This window comes from Apus apus, chromosome 12 (assembly GCF_020740795.1).
Source record: "Apus apus isolate bApuApu2 chromosome 12, bApuApu2.pri.cur, whole genome shotgun sequence".
NCBI classification, from domain to species: Eukaryota; Metazoa; Chordata; class Aves; order Apodiformes; family Apodidae; genus Apus; species Apus apus.
In genome coordinates, this window is record NC_067293.1 from 11,091,333 (window position 1) to 11,110,118 (window position 18,786).

At 40.3% G+C, this 18,786-nt stretch overlaps 1 protein-coding gene across 3 annotated transcripts in view; it reads right to left on the minus strand.

The window, feature by feature from the left end:
• Positions 1-9,402, minus strand: part of SMARCA1 (SWI/SNF related, matrix associated, actin dependent regulator of chromatin, subfamily a, member 1) — a 30,581-nt gene extending 21,179 nt beyond the window's left edge. The window contains exons 1-8 of one of the 3 annotated variants that reach the window (XM_051630540.1): positions 9,243-9,402; positions 5,195-5,281; positions 3,129-3,295; positions 2,113-2,213; positions 1,898-1,998; positions 1,434-1,613; positions 879-1,034; positions 522-653 (exon numbers count right to left, since the gene is read on the minus strand). In XM_051630540.1, coding sequence (XP_051486500.1) covers positions 522-653; positions 879-1,034; positions 1,434-1,613; positions 1,898-1,998; positions 2,113-2,213; positions 3,129-3,295; positions 5,195-5,281; positions 9,243-9,341 — 1,023 coding nt within the window. In that variant the 5' untranslated portion in view covers positions 9,342-9,402. Of the gene's footprint in view, positions 1-521; positions 654-878; positions 1,035-1,433; positions 1,614-1,897; positions 1,999-2,112; positions 2,214-3,128; positions 3,296-5,194; positions 5,282-6,254; positions 6,285-9,242 lie in introns of those variants that run through there. The other 2 variants (XM_051630541.1, XM_051630542.1) reach the window with 2 other exon arrangements.
• Positions 9,403-18,786: the final 9,384 nt, after the last annotated feature.

An 18,786-nucleotide genomic window follows, 5' to 3' on the forward strand; every position in this document is an offset into this window, starting at 1 on the left:
CTGCTTAGTTTACAATGGTTATTCATGCTCATCACTGCAACTTCCGAGCTCTCCCTTAGTGCCTGTGTAATGTTGGGGCAAGAAAGTAAAAAGAGAAAAAGTAAATGAGATGGACAACCAAGCAAAAACAACGGAAGTAAGCAATACAAGTACAAGGAAACATTAACAGAAAAAGAAGAGAAAGACTACTCAAATTCTAAATGGAAAAAAGGCTTATGCCTATTTGGATGCTTCATATTCTTGATTCTGCATTGCTTTCCCAATAATTTGAATAATTCTTGAACTACTTCAAGTATCACATTTACTATTACTGGTCTGAGCCCTTATGTGCACTGACAGAAGGCGTTGTTTTAACTAGGTGAAGCAAAAAAAGTAGTCTACATTTAAGTAAGCCACAGAGCTTCTACCAAATCCAGGTCTTCTACAACATGTGTCTCTTACTAAGCTGGTCATTCTATTCCACAGTTGGCAGCCTGGGAATCAAATTAAGAACAAGACTGTACTTCCAAACCTCAACTTACATCTGCAGAATTGAAGACATCAGGTAAAAGAAAATTGAGTAATGCCCACAGCTCATGCAGGTTATTCTGTAAAGGAGTTCCTGTAAGCAGCAATCGATTTGTTGTCTTGAATTCACGTACAATCTCTGACAGCTAGAAACACAACAAATCATCATCATCGTCATGTACATTTAAGAATAATGAATCTTTATCAGTTTCTGAAACCTGAAACAATGTCAACAGTGTATTATCTGTGAAACTCATATTTATCACTCAATAGCTTATGGCTTCTATTTTAAAAGCACCACACCTAACACTTAAAGTCTGCTAAAATCAGATGGAATCTTGTGTCAAAGTATCAAATAATTTTTAGTTTACCTTAGACTTCTCATTCTTTATTCTGTGGGCTTCATCAATTACCAGATACCTCCAGTTAAATTTCTTGAAGACTGATTTCTCTTTAATTACCATTTCATATGATGTAACACAAACATCCCATTCACCAGGCATCATAACATCCCGGATAAAAGCAGCCTAAAGCAGAACAATTGAGTTAATGACTATTTATCAATGAACAATTCATATGGAATTCAGTGAAACCTCTCTGCCAACATTACTGATGTATTAAGCTAGCACAGAAAGACACTAAAACAACTTCTCAGTAACTGAAAGTTACAGTAATAAAAGCCTTCAATCCTTTGTACTTTAGGCACAGACAGATCAACAGCTGGGATTAAGCAAAACACAAATTTTCTCCCCTATTCAAAGTGAAGCAATAAAGGAAAATTAATAAACACTGTGACAGTGTTCAATATTAACATAGCTAAAGATTACTAAAAAATACTGTAATTAAGGAAGTAGGGAGAATTCCATATACCCAAATGTTAGCTTTTGACAAATACTGTGCACATCTCTGAAACACAGAACACTTACTCTGGCATCTTTATCTCCGATAAGGCAAACAGCACGTAGTGATGGAACCCAACGTTTGAATTCATTCATCCAATTGTGCAAAGTTGATTTTGGAACCAGGACCATGTGTGGCCCAGGAATGTTTCGGTAATGCTTCAGATAGCCTAATAATGCTATAGTTTGCAGAGTCTTACCAAGACCCTGCATTGAGAAAAAAGGAGGGGAAAGAAACCTGCTGAAACAAAATACCATACAGAAAGTTTCAAACAATTTTCCTACTGTATTATTCTGCCACTTAAGTTGTTCAAAGCAAACTACACAGCCAGTGTTTGCAATACAATCCCTTTCACTGCATTACAATTCCAGTTGTGAAAAATCTGTTGTAGAATGATGCATACTACTGCAATACATTAAATACTATAGGCATTTTAATGTTGAATTTTGCTTAATAACTACCACAAAAATTCCAAAAGATGAATGCTTACCATTTCATCTGCCAGAATGCCATTAACACCATTTTCATATAATGAGATCATCCAGTTCAAACCTCTAACCTGATAATCTCTTAGTGTTCCTCCTTTCACATCTGTAAATGTAAGATTCCTCTAAGTAGAAAAATACTAATTCTAAGTAGAAAATTTTAATTGTGATATGCTTAGATTAATTGCAAAGCAATCAGGAAACTCAACACAATACTTACATGAAGGAGACTCCTCAAATCGAATACACACATTAGATGTTTTTCGACTCTCTGACAACAGCTCTTCGTCTTCTTCTTGTTCAGTGCGCCTGTGACGGTAACTGAAGAAAGAACCCAGGTTTCGTGATTATATAAAATAATTTCAAAACACTAATCATAAAATTGAGTGAAAAACTGTAATAATCACTGATCTACAATGTGTGTGTTCTTGTACCCTGACCAATATAATATCCTGTTAATAAGTTATTCCTTATGGCTCTTTCCAGCTTTAATTAGAAAGACTGATATGAAGCCTTCTCCTCCAGAGCCATAACTATACTCTGACAAGAAGATAATGAGTACTCTAGGGTACTTTTTAATGAGCAACACAGCAATACAGGACACATCAGTGGTGGCCTTAGAATCAATTATTAGATAACTATACTATTCAGAAGGATCACATATTCAATTAAAAAAAAACTTGAAATCTATAAAATAGAAAACGACATTTTGCAAACGTTCCAAGAAGTAGTTGCTTGCTATTGCGAGACCCTCAGAAACACTACATGCAGGCTATGCCTGCATTACTAATATAGACAAACCAGTACAGTGAGACAACTAGTGCTGGGCATCCAACACCCACACTGCATGCACATGGTCTTCTGTTAATTTGTTCTCACTTCACACTGGTGAACATGTCCACTACCAGCTGAAACACTTCAGGTGCATTTCTGGAGTGCATAGTCTCGTTCAGTATCATGCAAAAGAAATTCATGTGCTCCAAAATTACTCCACAATATGGACTAAAGTATGCTACGTGGCAAGAGCAAGGAAATTTACTTTAAAAGCGTTTTCCTGATCCAAGGTCTCATTAATGTTGATGGATCAGTATGCATACAGCAATCAGCTTTCAAGGAAATTAAGAAAAACCGTTAAGTGGAAAAGTTCTGGACTCACTTAAAGCACTACCTCTGTGCTACTAAACGTGCAGAATTTGTTTGAAAGTGCAAAAAGTCAGAAATAAAAATGAAACATACTCCCCAGCTGAAATCAAACACTGTTTTTCATCTTTCTTCATCCGTGGTCGTCCCAGCTTGACTTTCAATGGAGACGTTGGTGATTTTTGTGCTGCAGGCTGAATAAAATGTGCAAAAAGTTCTGTCTGCTTCAGGAGGAATTCAAATCTTTTTGCTCGATCCGTTTTCTAGTTTCAAAAGTGGGGAGAGAATTAATAAAATACATTTTATATAAAGAAAAGTTTTTGGTTTTTCTTTTTTTAATAAACAGAACTCAGACACTTGTGAGAACAAATTATACAACGAAAGACTGACTAGACCATCTGCCTACTGGTAGCCAGCTCAGAAGGCTACAAGCATCATTAAACAGCTCTTGAGCTCCTTCAGCTCACAGCTAACCATAAATTGCTTTAGAAGTGTGGTAGGTTCAAGTGACCATGAATACCACAGCAACCTGGAAGACATGGTAAGACTTGATAACCTCATCCCCGCAACTCATTCCTATTCAAAGCTCAAAAATTAGTATAACAACCCAAACCAGTGTATTTGTATAGACTTCTTAAGTCTGCATGGCACAGCAGCAACTGTGAAGGGATGCTTTAAAGTATTGTCTACAAAAAATAAAAAGTTCTGACATACAGTAAGGGATTAAATCCTATTGTTGTTCAAGTCAGCCTTGAAGCTGATGGAAGTTTTGCCACTGTCAGGATTTGATCCAAGACAACAATGTCATAGCTCTACTTTTAGAAGTATGACTAAAGTAGCACCAGAGCTCAGTACTTCTTTTCAATACTCAGTCATCTCAGTTTTGGCACATCAATGAGGCATATGCATTTCACGATAGAAACACAGCAAAACTGATGTCCTTCTCTATAATTAAAAGACATTACATAATTTTTAATAAAAGTATTATAAAATGCAAATGCTGACAGAATGCAATTGTTATCAGTTCCTCTATGCCATTTCTAAGCATCATGTAAGACCATGCCACTTAAAGCAGTTTTCATGTGATCTCATGTATGTATCTTGATATCAACTACAAACGTTTAATTGTAGCTCTGTACCAAACCCCTTCCATGAAATATTAAAAAAAAAAGAAAGCTTTTCTCCAGGTAATTTATATGCAAGTAAAAGTGCTCCAACAGCAATATAACAAAACGAAAAAGAGAGCAATAGATTAACCCGACATGCAATGCATTATCTTGCCACAGGAGGGCAATGTATATCTTTTAATAGTGCATCACTTCCCAGCAAATAAACATCTTTAAAAAGATTAAAAAAAAAAAAAATGCCACTCAGAAAAACTGAACTAACATGCTAATTTAGGAAATATGCATATCATCATGTATTACTGTGAAACCAAGTTTAGTTATTTACTCAATACATTCTCAATTATCTGATGTACCTGTGTGTCTTGGGCTAAAAATTAAGTAATCCTACAAGTAGGTATCAATTTTTCTGTGTCTAACGGTGATACTCCTTCCTGGCTTCTATAATACCCAGTCCTTTCAGACTCTACTGTAGTTAGTTAAGCACCCATTTAACATTTAAGCTTTAAGAAATAGTTTAAAGATGCCTCTGATGACTTAAGGGGTCATAAAATAAAACTAGCAGAGACAGATCCAAAACCAAAAGAGGAGAGTTCTAAATACAAAAGGCAATTGAATAGAAACTCCTTACCACAGGAGGGTGTGAATAACTAAACATACATGAGGGGAAAAAACACACACACACAAAGATTCAAGGGAGAGAAACAAACAAACAAAAAAACAACAAAAATTCACTGGCAACTACTGAGCATAAAAACCACTGCCTCCAACTGCAGAAACTGTGCAGTTCAAAATACTTGGAGAAGTGGGACAGTATCAAACAGAACTATCATTATCTTCTTCCTCTGTTATAGTCTTCACTAAACACCTATTGTTAGACCCTGTAAGAAACATCACACTGGACTAGACATTTAAAAGATTCTTTTTTTTTTTTTTTTGACACAGTCTGCAATTACTCCTTCTGTATTGATCTAGTTCTAGCAAACAAAAAAAATAATCTCAAAAAGCTACAGCATGTTTTGTTGTAAAAATACTTACCATCTTCTCTTCGTATTCTGGGTCAACTTCTTTTTCAGGTCTAGCTGCCTTTGGAGGAAGTTTGAGTTGGAAAGGGGGATCATTTTTCTGGAATGGAAATTTTAAACATTTAATAAATACCAGCTTATGTATTTACTAAAGCAAAAAGACATCAAACTGAGCAAACCTACAGATTACAAGATAAGCAACTACTGCAAAGTATGCCTAATTAACAAAGAATTACCCTATTACTATAAATGAAAGGAAGTTAAGAAACTGTAACAATAATGCCTGACTTCTGTAACTTAAGAGATTCCTTTCTGTCTTCAATTGGAAAGCTCAAAACAGGCTTCTCCAACTTTTATACACTACTATATTGAAAACAAGCAAACAATAACACCCCATACTGGCAAAACCCATTATATTGGCAAAATATCTTTTTTTTAAAAAGAGAATAATGAGAGAATTTTTGATGATTTTTTTTCCTAGCTCAGTCTTTAAAGTATGCCTTTTAAAATACCTCCTGCAAATAATAATAATAATTATTATTATTAATAATAATAATAATAATAATTAATAATGAGATGCATTAAATTACAAAAACGTTTTTGAAAAGCACTGAATAATCTGAAAGGAACTGCCAAAGTACATGTCTGCATAAAATGTAGCAGAGCCTTTATCTGCCAAGGTCTTGAAGTATCAGTCTACTACAAACACATTAAAGTGAAATAGTAACCTAAACTATTCAGGGTCAAGTAACAAAACCAAACCAAAATGAAACTAAAACTGTAAAATCTGTCAAGCAACTTTGTTTTATATTTTAGAACTGTTACTGATAAATGTGCACCAATTTACTCTTCAATTTTAAACACAATCACACAAATGGGAGAAATATTTTCTGAAGTCAGAGATCACCTTTTTGAGTTTTGGCCAAAAGGCATAATTCTCAGCCAAGGTGAACAGTACTAAGTGTATGATGAAGTCGTTTGACTAATGATTTTATAAATGCATTAATTCAGCTTTAAAAAGCCAAATACTCATATTGTATATAGCAAGCATTAGAAAGGTTCTATTCACTTACAGCTTCTTCAATCATACAGGTGATCAGCTCAGCTCAGAAAGACACCTTAGGAGAGGACTGTTAAACCAACTGCCAAAGAGCAGGTCATTTATGTGTGTAAGTTCACACCTCCATTGTATTACTGTATAATACACACTCCAGTGAGAAAGACTGACAGTGCTAGCATTACACTCCTCCTTAGAGGAAAACAAAATTGACAGCAGAGCATTTCAGATGTCTCCCTCACTTCGCCTAGAAATAAATTTCACATGTGCTACTGAAAAAAAAAAAATAATAATTTGTCTGTCTACCTCAGGTAAGTATGATGTTTCTTCTGAACAGAGCAGAACAACTCAATAACTACATGAATCCCTTTTAACTGCATTTTCCTAGTAAAATGTAATCTAGTATTATCCTCCTAAGCTACAAGGCAGGTGGCTGTAACACCATTTCTGTTATTACTCAATTTCCCCAGAAGAAGAAAACTTATGGTGGCATACAAATCAAATTTATTCAGAAATATGTATTTGTGTGTAACACACTCTGAGTTAATGAAGTTAACAAAGTTACATGTAAAGTTAGCAGACACAGCACTATAAAAATCAAATCACATCCTACGCCTTACACTTCGAGACAAAAGAGTTTCCCTGTCCCCGTCCTCCTCACTGCAGTGTTTCTATCGAACACTGATGGCTCCAAAACAGTAGAAATAACAAACAGGATACTGACAAAAGATGATGAGACAAACAAGACATACGTGGATACTCTCTCTCTTCCTCACAGCTTACACAGGAAAAGAACATGCTGCAGTTTCACTAAAATACTACTATGCTGGGGAAACTACATAGGTAGTAGGGATGATCGTTGTATCCAAACTTGTTTCTGCATAATGCTCAGAATTATAAACATCTAGATGTTGTCAATTATCAAACTTTGGCATTAGTAAGAATACTCTTACTATCAACTAGATCATGTACCTAACAGGACACAGAACCACAAACTGTTTAATTATGTCTGTGAGAGTTTTATCCTAGAAACTTTCTTTAGACAATGCATCTTCATGGCTTAGAGGGTTGACTTAACAGGGAACAGGAGGATCAGCAGAAGCCTCAGTGCAAACAATTAATTAACCTGCAAAAAAAGGTACTTTCTTTTTCATCCCGGGGAGCTAGCTGGCAACAGCCACCGCCCTCAGAAATGCTTTCATTAAAGTTTAAGCCCTAGATAAGAGAATCGTCGAAAATCTGTCATTTTAACGCCTTACAAGAAACGTGATTATGCAACAGTTTCAAAACTAACAACTCCGAATGTTTCAAGGAGCCAAAACATCACACTCTGAACTCTCTACTAACTAGCCTGAACAGAGCTACTAACTTGAGGCTAAAAGAGAGATTTCTATCTAGTAAGTGCAATACTTAGTCCTAAACGGTAGGTCATGTGAACACTTCAGTACACGACCAGGAATAAGAACTGCTGCTGCCTTAGTTGACTTTACTCTTGTAATCTGTGCTGTTGAGAACTTCAAACATGCATTAAGAATAATTAGGACCCCTTTTGTGTTTAACTCACACAGACAAAGTAAAAATACATTCCAAATAGGCCTTAAGCTCAGATGTTGTTTTGGTCCTTCCACAACAAGAAAGAATATATATAGTTAAGCAAAACAGTAAGAGGGGAACAGAGCACAAGAGGCTGCATTATATCCCATCGTTATTCAGCTCGTATCACTGTTCAGCTACATAACAGACCCGTGGCCCAGCGGGAAGTGAAATTCCACAGATAAATTAAAAACCCAGAACAGCAAAATCTTTTTTTTCTTTTCTTTTAAGAAACTGACCAGCATGGCACAGGGGCACACTGTCAATACTATTCAACACTATTCACTGCTTCTAAATTATTTCTTCAGGCAGGCATTCTCTAAACATTTAGTACCACCTTTTTATCAGTTGACATACATAAAATTTTATAGAGTAAGTTGTATCCAATACAGAAACTTTTTTCCCTTGAGCAATCAGGCAACATTTAGAGTTACACGGTGCTGTATCTGACAGCTGTATACATAATAACAAAATAAAGAATCAAGCATTCTTTTCAGGCACAAAAATGGACTTGCATCAATTGGAATTAAAATTCTGATTGCACTAATATGAATATTTCTGCAGTTTTCTCCACTATCATAAAAATATTACACACAGTCACCACTCTCACTAAGTTTTTATAAGAATCATTCTTCAGGGTAAATCCTGGTCAGTTTCCAAGGATACCCAAATACAACAGTTTTTACATTTCTTATGTCCTAGCCTAGAGACTTTTTTCCAAAAAAACCTGAAGGGAGGAGGCTGGCAGCCGTAGAGGCTCTCTTGAAGGGTCTGTTCTACATCACGGTTGCACCTCAGCTGGGGAGAGGGAAGCCCCGAAGCGTGAGGGCTGGGACAAGGCGTTTTAGCTGCCAACTCCTCGACACCCCCACCCCAAAGCCCCTGAAGACCCTCCCGGCTCCGGCGGAGCCCCGGGCTCGCTGTACCCATCCCGCTGCGGGACAGCTTTACCTGAGGACCGGGGAAAGGAAACACCAGGGCGGGGGGCCCTGGAAGGGCGCCCAGGAGCTGGGGGGGTCGGTAGGGGGCCGAAGGGGCCGCAGGGCACGGGAGCCCGGGCTGCGCGGCTGGAACGGGGCCACCAGAGGGGCAGCCGGACCGCGCGGCTGGCGGCAGCTGCCACGGCGATGCCGAAGGACGGAGCGGGGGCCCGGGGGGACGTGTGTCCGGGCCAGGGCCGGCCCGCAGGGCAGCCGCGCAGGCCGGGCCGCGGCTCTGGCCCAGCCGGGCCCTCACGGACCGCGGCAGAGGGGCTGACACGCAGCCCAAGCGGGCCAGGCGCCCGCCTCAGGGCCGGGGCGGCGCGGTCCGAGGGGCGGCTGCGGGACAGGGGCTGCGGCGGCGCCACGCGCGCTCGCTCCGGGAGGCTCCGCCGCCCGCAGGGTCCCCGCTGCCCGCCCCGGAGCGGTACCTCCTCGGCGCCGGGCTCCTGTGCAGAGGCTGCCGCGGCGGAGGTGGAAGGCGCCTCGGCGTCCGCGCCAGCGGCGGTGCCGCCGCTCCCGGTGTCCATTTTGTGCGCGGCGGGTCCCGCAGCCGCCGGGGGAGGCCCCAGCGCCCCGCACAGCGCGGGCCCCGCCCCTCCCGCCGCGCGCGGGTCTCGCGGTGCTTCCGCGGGAGGCGGGCAGGGCGCGCGCGGCTCCCGCCCAGCCTGCGGGGTCCGCGGCGGGAGCCGGGAATGTCGGGGAGCGGGATGTGCCGCAGGCGGGAAGGGAGGAAGGGCTCTTGCTGCGGGGCCGGTGGGGCTTCTGGGGGGGCTCTCGGGGCCAGTCCGTGGCCGTTCTCCGCGCGGGGCTGCGCAGAGGGCCCCCGTGGCCGCGCAGGCCTCGCCGCCGCCCGCCCTCTCGAGTGACACCGCATCGCGCGGGAGAGAAAGCGCTCAGGGCTGCTCCGTACACAGGGGATAGCTCGGGACGTGCCCAAGGACAGGGTTACGATGTACTGCGCTGTCTTGGGGCCTCCCAGGCATCCACTGAACTGGTGCTTCTGTTCCTGAAGTACATGTCCCACCTGCTGCCTTTCATAGAATCATAGAACTATTGAGGTTGGAAAAGACCCTTGGGATCACCGAGTCCAACCATCATCCCTGCTCTGCAAAGTTCTCCCCTAAACAATAACCACCAACACCACCTCCAAACGAGCCTTAAACACATCCAAGGATGGTGACTCCACCACCTCCCTGGGCAGCCTGTTCCAGGGTCTAACCACTCTCTCTGTGAAAAAAATGTTCCTAATGTCCAGCCTAAACCTACCCTGCTGCAGCTTGAAGCCATTTCTTTGTAATCTCAAGAGAGCAGCCAGCCTGTGCCTCATCTGCCAAGGGCAGGATGTGCTGTCCTTCCCATGTCTTCCCAGCCAGGAGTCCCAGTGGGCCTGGCACAGGCAGAGAGAGCATGTGGACCCTAGACCTGTTGTGGGAGAAACTATGGATGCTGACAGAAGGATAAGATGCTGCAGGAGCCAGACAACAGAACAGAATGGTATGGACCATAAAACTTAATTTTCCTTGGTTCCAAACCCTGTTGCAAATAGCAAGTGTGTTTTCCTAAATGGCCCAGGGTGTTATTTGAGAGAAAAAATCACCTCTTACAACCTGCAGAGCTAAGAGGTATCAGTGGAGTTCCCAAAGCAAGAGTAGCATATAGGGAAAATTAACTTTTTTCTTAAGCCATTTCAAATTCAGCAATGTTGTATTGCGTATTGATATTGCACCAATTAAGCAATTCAATTTAATTAACTGTCAGTACACACATTTCTGCCTGTCCATGCAAGACATTTGAATTATCAGCTGCTGTCACTTTCCTCATGCCACTACATGATTCAAAACCAATCCTTGAGAAGGCAGACAAAAAATTCTGAGCTCTGAATCAGCCATTTTACCTGGTGTTTATTTACAAAGGCAATTGTGAGCATTTTGTCCAGATCAGATGAAACCCTAGCCTTGCAGATAAAATGAGCAATAAAGGCTTTTTAATTCCAGTAGAAAGCTCAGTAGCTGTTACCAAGATCTTTTTGCATAACTCAACAATTAAGCTTAGCAAATGGATTATTGCAGCTCACATACACTGCATTTAGACAGACCTCTGAGACCTCCTTTCCATCCATCAACTCCAATAAGGTGCCATTTTGTGAGGACTAACTGTATGTCTGAACTGTTTCCAAGACTGCCTGATTACTCTGAAATTTAGTGTCTAAATTATGGTCCAGCATAGAAGATTTAAGCTCTAAATCCCCCTTTTCCATGTTGTGAAACATCTGCAAAACAGTAACAGTGCTGTTCCAAATTATTTAGCACCCTATTGCCTTCTGTGTCTGTTGCATGTTTGCAACAAAGTAAGACCCACAGTGTCTGCAGTAGCCCTTCCACGTGATTTATATTTAAAAGCATTGGGAAGTATATTTTTCATAGCACAATTGAGAAGAATGATATGGTTGGTTTTGAAAAAGTGCTCCAAATAGCTTTTCCAAGCAGCATGGTCTAGAAAATGAAGCTTACTGTTAGCTATGCAAAAAGTCTCTGAGGTGGGAAAATTCCAGTCAATGATGTGTTTGTTCTTAGCCTTTACGGAAAATAGCTCGCTAACCATTTTTAATATTTGACTTTCCTACTCTAGTTTCAATGCTTGTAGCTTCTGTTTATGGAAAACACTCTCAAGTGTTTGTCACAGCTTGTTTTTTCTTGAAATTCACAAGAACATTATGTGCTGCACAAAACAATCAAGCTGCTGCTTTCATGAAAGATCCCATTTGGATATGTTTCACTTGTGTGCTTAACATTTGCAGTTGGCACTATGCTATGTAGTCCTATGGATACACAGGTCATTGGCTGAATAAAATCACTTAGTCATACAATAGCATGTTATAAGCTAATTAATAATTAAAAAGTAGCAAAGTGCTTTTTTATACTTACTTTATATACTATTTTTGTACTCATACCTTTTCTAATGTATTTGAAAAATCCCACAAAATTTTTCCAATTGTTTTGGGGTTTTTTACATGTGGTTGGGAGTGAGTGGGCTAGTTGTTACGTTGTAGATTTAGGTATTAGTTCTTTGTTGTCACAGGTCTATTACTCCTGGTTTTTTACAATCTACCAGGCACAATCATTAGGGCTGAATACGTAGTCTCCTATATGCTAAGGTTTCAGAGCAATTAAGAAGGCCCTCTGTGTCCAACTCAGAAAGATGGTGCTTGGCATATTGTATTTTCTTGTCATAGAACATTCTTGTCATAGTCACTGCGTATATTTAAGCTCACTGTTACTCACTTTTATATTTCAGGCACTGCTGAAATATGTGAAGTGTAAGGATCCAGGAACATTTTTATTACTATCCAGGTAAGACCATAAGATTTTTGAAATCTTGAACTGTGGCTACTAGCTTCACCCAAATGGGGGACTGATTGTAGTGGTCTTAACTTCTCTAGAACAGGTAAATCCGGTTTGGGTAACTTTTTAAAATTAACTTTAGTATTCAGTAGAATTACTTTATAGGCCAAGTTCTAATAAAAGGCCCTTTTGCCTGAGATTGTGTGGATGAGTAGGACAGGTTTGCAAGTGACAGTACCGCTGTCAAATGCCACAAGGTGGCAACACCGACCTGTGCTCGCCTGCTGCCAGCTTCGAGAGTCCTGACTTCAAGGTGATCCGACAGCCTATGAGCTATTTAATGTGAATGCTACTCAGTCTTCAAACTGACTTGATCAAAAATGCGAAATAAATTATATCAATTAGGTTTTTTACCTGCTGTTGTTTAATTGCTTTTAGAAGTGTATGATGTACATTCAGTACCTTCCCCCAGAACAGCAAAAATGTCTGGTTATGAAGGACTTGTCTTTTCATCTCAGTTATTAATTGATTCCGAGATTCATGATTGCCGTGGTTACAAGGATGTTGGTGAAAGGTGTGAGGAACCAAGTGTTTGGGGCCCACAGACAGTAATAGACCCAAGCAACCCTCCCAGCCCATGTATCTGGCTCAAAAAGCTGACAGCTGTACAAATACTCATTGTTTTTCCCATCTTGTATGCAATATTGCATTTTTAATTCCAGGTTTTAGCAAAGAAACCTTTACTGTGATAATGCAATAATAGGGCTGCATTTCCCAACCACACAGTTTTGCTAAACCTTCTCACTAAGTATCCACTTGCTTTTACAGTGTTGTTTGTTTAGGCCTTTTCTCAGTGAGACATCCAGGAACTCTCACATTTTGGTAAAATATGAAGGTGAGAAGACTGTCATCTCTTCATGCATGTGATGAGCCAGGTTTATGTATTCACATTAGAATGTGTTAAGTCTCATCAGGAACTTATTGCACAGATACCTTACTTGCCTCTATACTTTTAGTCCTTTGCAACTTTGAAATTAAACATAGTGGCTGCTCCCACCCACAACAGGTTTCTGTCTTCCTGACCCCCTGCACTGATACTGGTGTTTCTGCACGTGAGTGGTGGGTTAGTTCAGGGTTCTAAAATGCAAAAATTGAGCCCAGCAAACAGAGTTACTAGTTTTTTTCTCAGATCAGCACAGCAAAACAACTCAACTGCCCACACACATGAGGGCCAGTGCCAGGACAGAAAGAAACAGATACATTGCGAGATGGAGGGTGGGATTGCAGCCACGCTCATTTGTATCAGTTTAAGCTACCATCAACCAGACTTCTATAAACATGTTACAATTGTGTATTCGATTGTGAACTCCAGATTTTGTCCACCTACAAACAATAGTATCATGCAGATTTAGCAATGATCAGGGATTCCTTTGGAGGTCATGCAATAATTCCTGATGTGATAAGCTACAACTTTGCCAAAACCTGGAGAGTTGTGTCAAGAGAGCTCCTGACCAGAAGAGGCTAGTGTTGTTGAAAGGCATTATAAAAGCTATTTTACACTAATGCAAAACCTATCCAAAGAGGTAAATCCGAAGCATACTTTCCTGCTCCCTACGATGGAATCCTTTTCTTCCCCCACCTACTCAATGATTTTCCAGTAATGAAAACCTGTAAACAACTTGCCCGTAACAGAGAGAGAATCTTAAAACAATTTGAATTTTTGTGAGTATCCAGCAAGCAGGCCAGTGCAGTATAACCTTTAACTCTCTTTAATGATGGTTGAAATGTTTTCTTTACAAATTCTCTGCCCAACATAATTGTTCATTAGCAAAAGCCTATTTCTGTGGGGTTTGATTTCACAGTTATCCCTAAGCGGATCACAGAATATTTGTAAATGTAACAGTTCTTGTTCAAGAGTTTTAGCATGCACCAGGATTTCCTTCAAATGCAGGAAATGGGCAAAAGAATCGTGTGAAGTACTGCCTCCATTAGCCTTGCAAACACGGCAAATGCATTGCTTAAGCCAAAAGCCATCACTTCAGTTGCCACAGTCTTTGTCCTGTGGTGAAATTACTATTAATCCTGTCCTATATTACCCATTTTACTTGCCAACACTCATTGTAGAAAACTAGACTCAACCTGTTATATTTTCCTTTCCTATTGAAGGATCTGTTAAAATACAGTAGCTGTTTTTAGTTTTTCCTAGTCCACATAGAATCTGCTTCTCCCTTTCCCCTTGCTCCCCCATTTTTTTGTTATTTTGCTTCCCTGACTGCCTGGGCCTTCTTTCTTCCTCATCCTGTAATGATTCTTCCTTTTTTGTAACAGTCTCAAACACACAGCTGCCATCAAAACAATTCTTCCTTTCCTCCATTTACATTCTTCACACAGGGCAACATTTTACACATGTAGTTCAGAAATCTGGTCTGTTTGCTGTAATACTCACTACTCAATCATAATTAAATAAACTAGTATTTAACTTTTGCTTCATTTATCTAGAAGGGGAAGGTATCTTTTTTTACCCACTGTTCTGCTGTCTGCATAAAAATCTCTCACAGGTCACAATGTAAGACATAGGATTCCTGTAATTCCTAGTAATGTGTTTTGGGGCAACATAGAGAACAAAGGCAGAGTGTCTCACATTAATTTTCCTGTGTTCATTTTCTCATTATTCTGGAGTGTTCTCTAGTCTAAGTATATTGTAGGGAAGCCAAGACTCATCCTGCACTTCTTGATGAGCTTTCCACATTTGTGAGTCTGAAAATAGTTAGGTAAATTTTTTAACTTAAGCATAAAAATACAGACTTCTTTTTCCATCTGTTTCTGCAGGCCTTCCTGAGACCTTTCTTTAAGCTTCACATCCAGACTTCAGGCTGGTTTCAGCAGGTTCTCAATTTCAGTAGATTAAAATTAAAAAGTAATAATGTTTTTTGATTTCTGATCTAGAAGAGGCATGTCATAATCTTGACGTCAAATAGATCCTTTTGGATTTCTGGCAGTTACAGATTTGACTGTGTCATGTCACCAGAATCCATCATTTTTACACAGGTAAATTCCTTCAAATTGCCATATAAAGTTAATCAGTAGACTCCCTCACATGTGGGCTGGGTAGGATTCATCATTATTATCTATGAAAAAGAAAGTAAATTTTTCATAGATTCTAAAAGTAATTCAGACAATTAGAAGATAAATTTTGGGCCTTTAAAAAAGCCATCTTCTCTACTTCTGTATCTCCTGCCTCAGCTGCAAGGATTATTCCCTAAGCTTGAGGGGCCATTGATAAAATCACCTCATAAGGAAATCCTCAGAAAAGCACTGATAGGGATATGTTTGTAGAGAGTAACAGCCACGACCTGCTTGACCGCTGATGTACACACCATAAGATTGGTTACCAGCCTGCAAACAGAAGCTGAAAAGCAGCAAAAAGCACAATTTTTAATATATGCTTCCATGGATGACAGAGAAGAGACAAAAAGCGCCAGATCAGAGGATTGTAAAAAAGTGGGGCTCTGTTTGTTACCAGCCTCGCTTCAGAAAAAGGCAGTTGCACAGTTGCAGATAAATACAATATTCCACAGAACGGCTCTTCCACCCGTTACTTTCTTGAACGGAAGAATTTCCTGTAAGATGCTGTATGTCTGCTGCTGTTTCCCAGAGGAGACTAGTGCCAGAGGGCGTTGGTCTGTTTTCTGAAACAGACTGACAGAGTTCTCCCTGTGTGTCATGAGAGCTTTTGTTAAAATTAGATTCTGCCCTGTCCATAACAATAAAGACCATACCCACATGCAGCTTACATAGTTCATATACTTCCTGGAGCAAAACCACAGCAACGTTCAACTGTCTGTTTTCTTTTTTTCTTAATTTTCACAACTGGTCCTGCTTCAAAAGCAGGTATCTGACCATTGAGTCCCATGCCACAGAGAGCCTGCAGGTGGGTGACTGGTGGGTATACTGCCCTGTTCAGAGAGAAAATATTTGTCACTTAAGCAGTGTAGTGCCAGCAGGGTCAGCATCACTCTGTGCCAGTGGTCCAGCTCCAATTTTTGTAGTTAATTTTTTAAACAACAACTTGTGCTGCTCTAATGATCTGTGTGCATTCCTCTTTTAGACCGGATTTGTATGGTGAGGACAGGCTAGTGAAAGGAGGAGAAGGGGTTGAATTATCCCCTGTGACTTCGCTGAATTTGTCCTTGTGAATGGGAAGAGAGTGAAATATTTGTCTGCAGGGGGGAGCAGAGTGGTAACTGTCAGGAACAGCTGGAACGTATATACTGTGTCATGTCTTTTTGTGGTACTGGGCTTTTCTGCTTGCTGTGGGAATGCTGCAAAGGCATGTTAGCATTTTGCTGAGTAAGTGTGGTGCGAACTCCATATGTAAACAGGGATCAGCCACTAGATGAGAGAAAAAGGCTGTTCTCACAGGGCTACGACTGTCTCCTGCATGCACCTCAACCTTCACAACCCCTGCAGGATTTTGTAAATTAAATGTGGGCCTGGAGTCTGAGAAAAATATATGCTTGTGGGAATGTCAGTCTAGAAGAATCCATTGTCTCTTCCTGCTTAGGTACCTATAAATTTGTGAATTAAATAAATCCTCCAGATTCTTCCCATCCCCTCCACCCTGGTTATTCTTCTACCCACAGGGGAGCAAGGGCTTCTACTGCTCTTAATAATAACTCCACCAGTTGCTTTGCAGTGTGGAAATGGGCAAGCTTAAATAGCACACTTGCTTCTTTGAATCAGTCACCCAGAGGATCACGAAGGAACTTCCCATCAAAAGCAACTAGATGATTTGTTCTCTTGTTTTACTAGTAGTCAGGTGTTGTTTTTCTCTGAAACATCAGTAGCCGAAGTTAGGAAAGCAAATTGGTGGACCAGTACTTTCATGAAAAGCAGATAATTCCTCTTAGGTATCTGGCTGGTGTGAACTGTCCACACATTCAGGGCCAAACTGATCATGCTTACTCTGATCTTTGCTAGTGGCACATATGAGATTAGTCTGGTGAGGACAAACACTCTGATATGATGCAAATAAAAACAGATTCTTGACATTTGATCAAGACACATCAGAACATGAGTGACCTGTGCAATTTGTGTAGAATAGAGAATGATTTTGCATTCTGAGGTTCCAATTCTGTTTTACATTATATCTATTTTTACTTTCTCTGTAATAGTGTTTAATGTTCATAGCCATGAAAGCTTCTCAGTGACTGACTTTACTCTAGGAAGTGTCACAAGAAGGGAAAAAATCTCTCGTGAGACTTTGAAGATTTGCTAAGACTGGCTCTGGTCTCATGTAGAAAGAAAGAGAATTTCAACCTAATTGCAAGTCATTTTGGTTTGGTTTTTTTCAGTGGTCAGTAATTTTTGAGAACATTCCTGTAGTACTGCCTAGAGCATATTTGGAGAGGCAAGCCAGCCTCTGTAACTGTTACCAAGCAAAACCTGGTCTCTTTCAAGGTAACTATGCAATATGTATAAAATAGAAGCTGAAAAAGTGAGACGAATAAACAAACATATGTAATTCTCACTTTCAAGCCTTTCAACACTGCAATAATATTAAGAAAGTAATTTTTGTTTTATTTTTTTTTGGGGGGTTTGCCAGTGATTTTAGCATATATATTCAAAACATACTTGAAGTCCGAAACTAAATGCTAATGGATAAATGCAAAAGCTGGAACTAAAATAGAACACCCCAAGGGTTTCACAGAAATGTTCAGCCAAAATCAATTTTTCTTTGCTCTTCTTTCCCTCACTTTCCATTCTGTTTCCAACCTCAGCTTAATCTGTACGTATGCCTTCAACTGTAAGATTTTTAAAACCAAGACCCTGTTGTTCAGCATCATGATGAAGGATTTTATAACGTAAAAGTGGTTGAAAAAATTGTGCGTGGAGCAGAACAAAAGTGAAATCCCATTTCTTCCATCAGGGCTAGATATCATGCATTTTTAAGCCTGCTATTGTCAAACACATATGTGAGTGACACAATATCTGCACAGGGAAAATAACTAGGGGAAGAAAATAACTTTATTTACTCTTTTAATGTTTGGAGCACAAATACCAAAAAGACATGGCAGCTTTCATAACAAACATGTTAACCCTGACATGTTCTGCTTAATTATGACTTCTGACTTCCTGTATTTCCTGTGAGGCTACTGGCACCATGAGTGAACTGGCACAGATTTTATTTATTCTAAATATGCTGAGCTGCAACATGTAAGTAGTTCAGCAGGTGCTTCACAAGCCACTGGGCCGTCCCAGCAGCGAGGACAGGAGGGCTCAGCCACACTTCTAGCAGGGAACACAACCACCATACCCCTCCCCATCACCATGGCTACCACTCAGCAGGCATTTTTTGGGCAGAAAAAAATGCCAATTTAAGCAACTGCTGGTTTCTTATTACTGCCCATGCATCACCACCTCCATTGGTCAGGTACAAGTGTGTAGCAGGCCACAGCATTTATCAGATCAGGAAACTAGTCCTGATCCAGCTGGAAAATAAGCCCTTTTTTTTTTTTTTCTTGTTCTTTTCCAAACAGTTTTCTAATTCAATTCATCCAGTAGGCACACAAATATACTGTGCATATGTAATGGAGGAGGCAGCAGACGGGAAGGGACAAGTGGCTTAAGA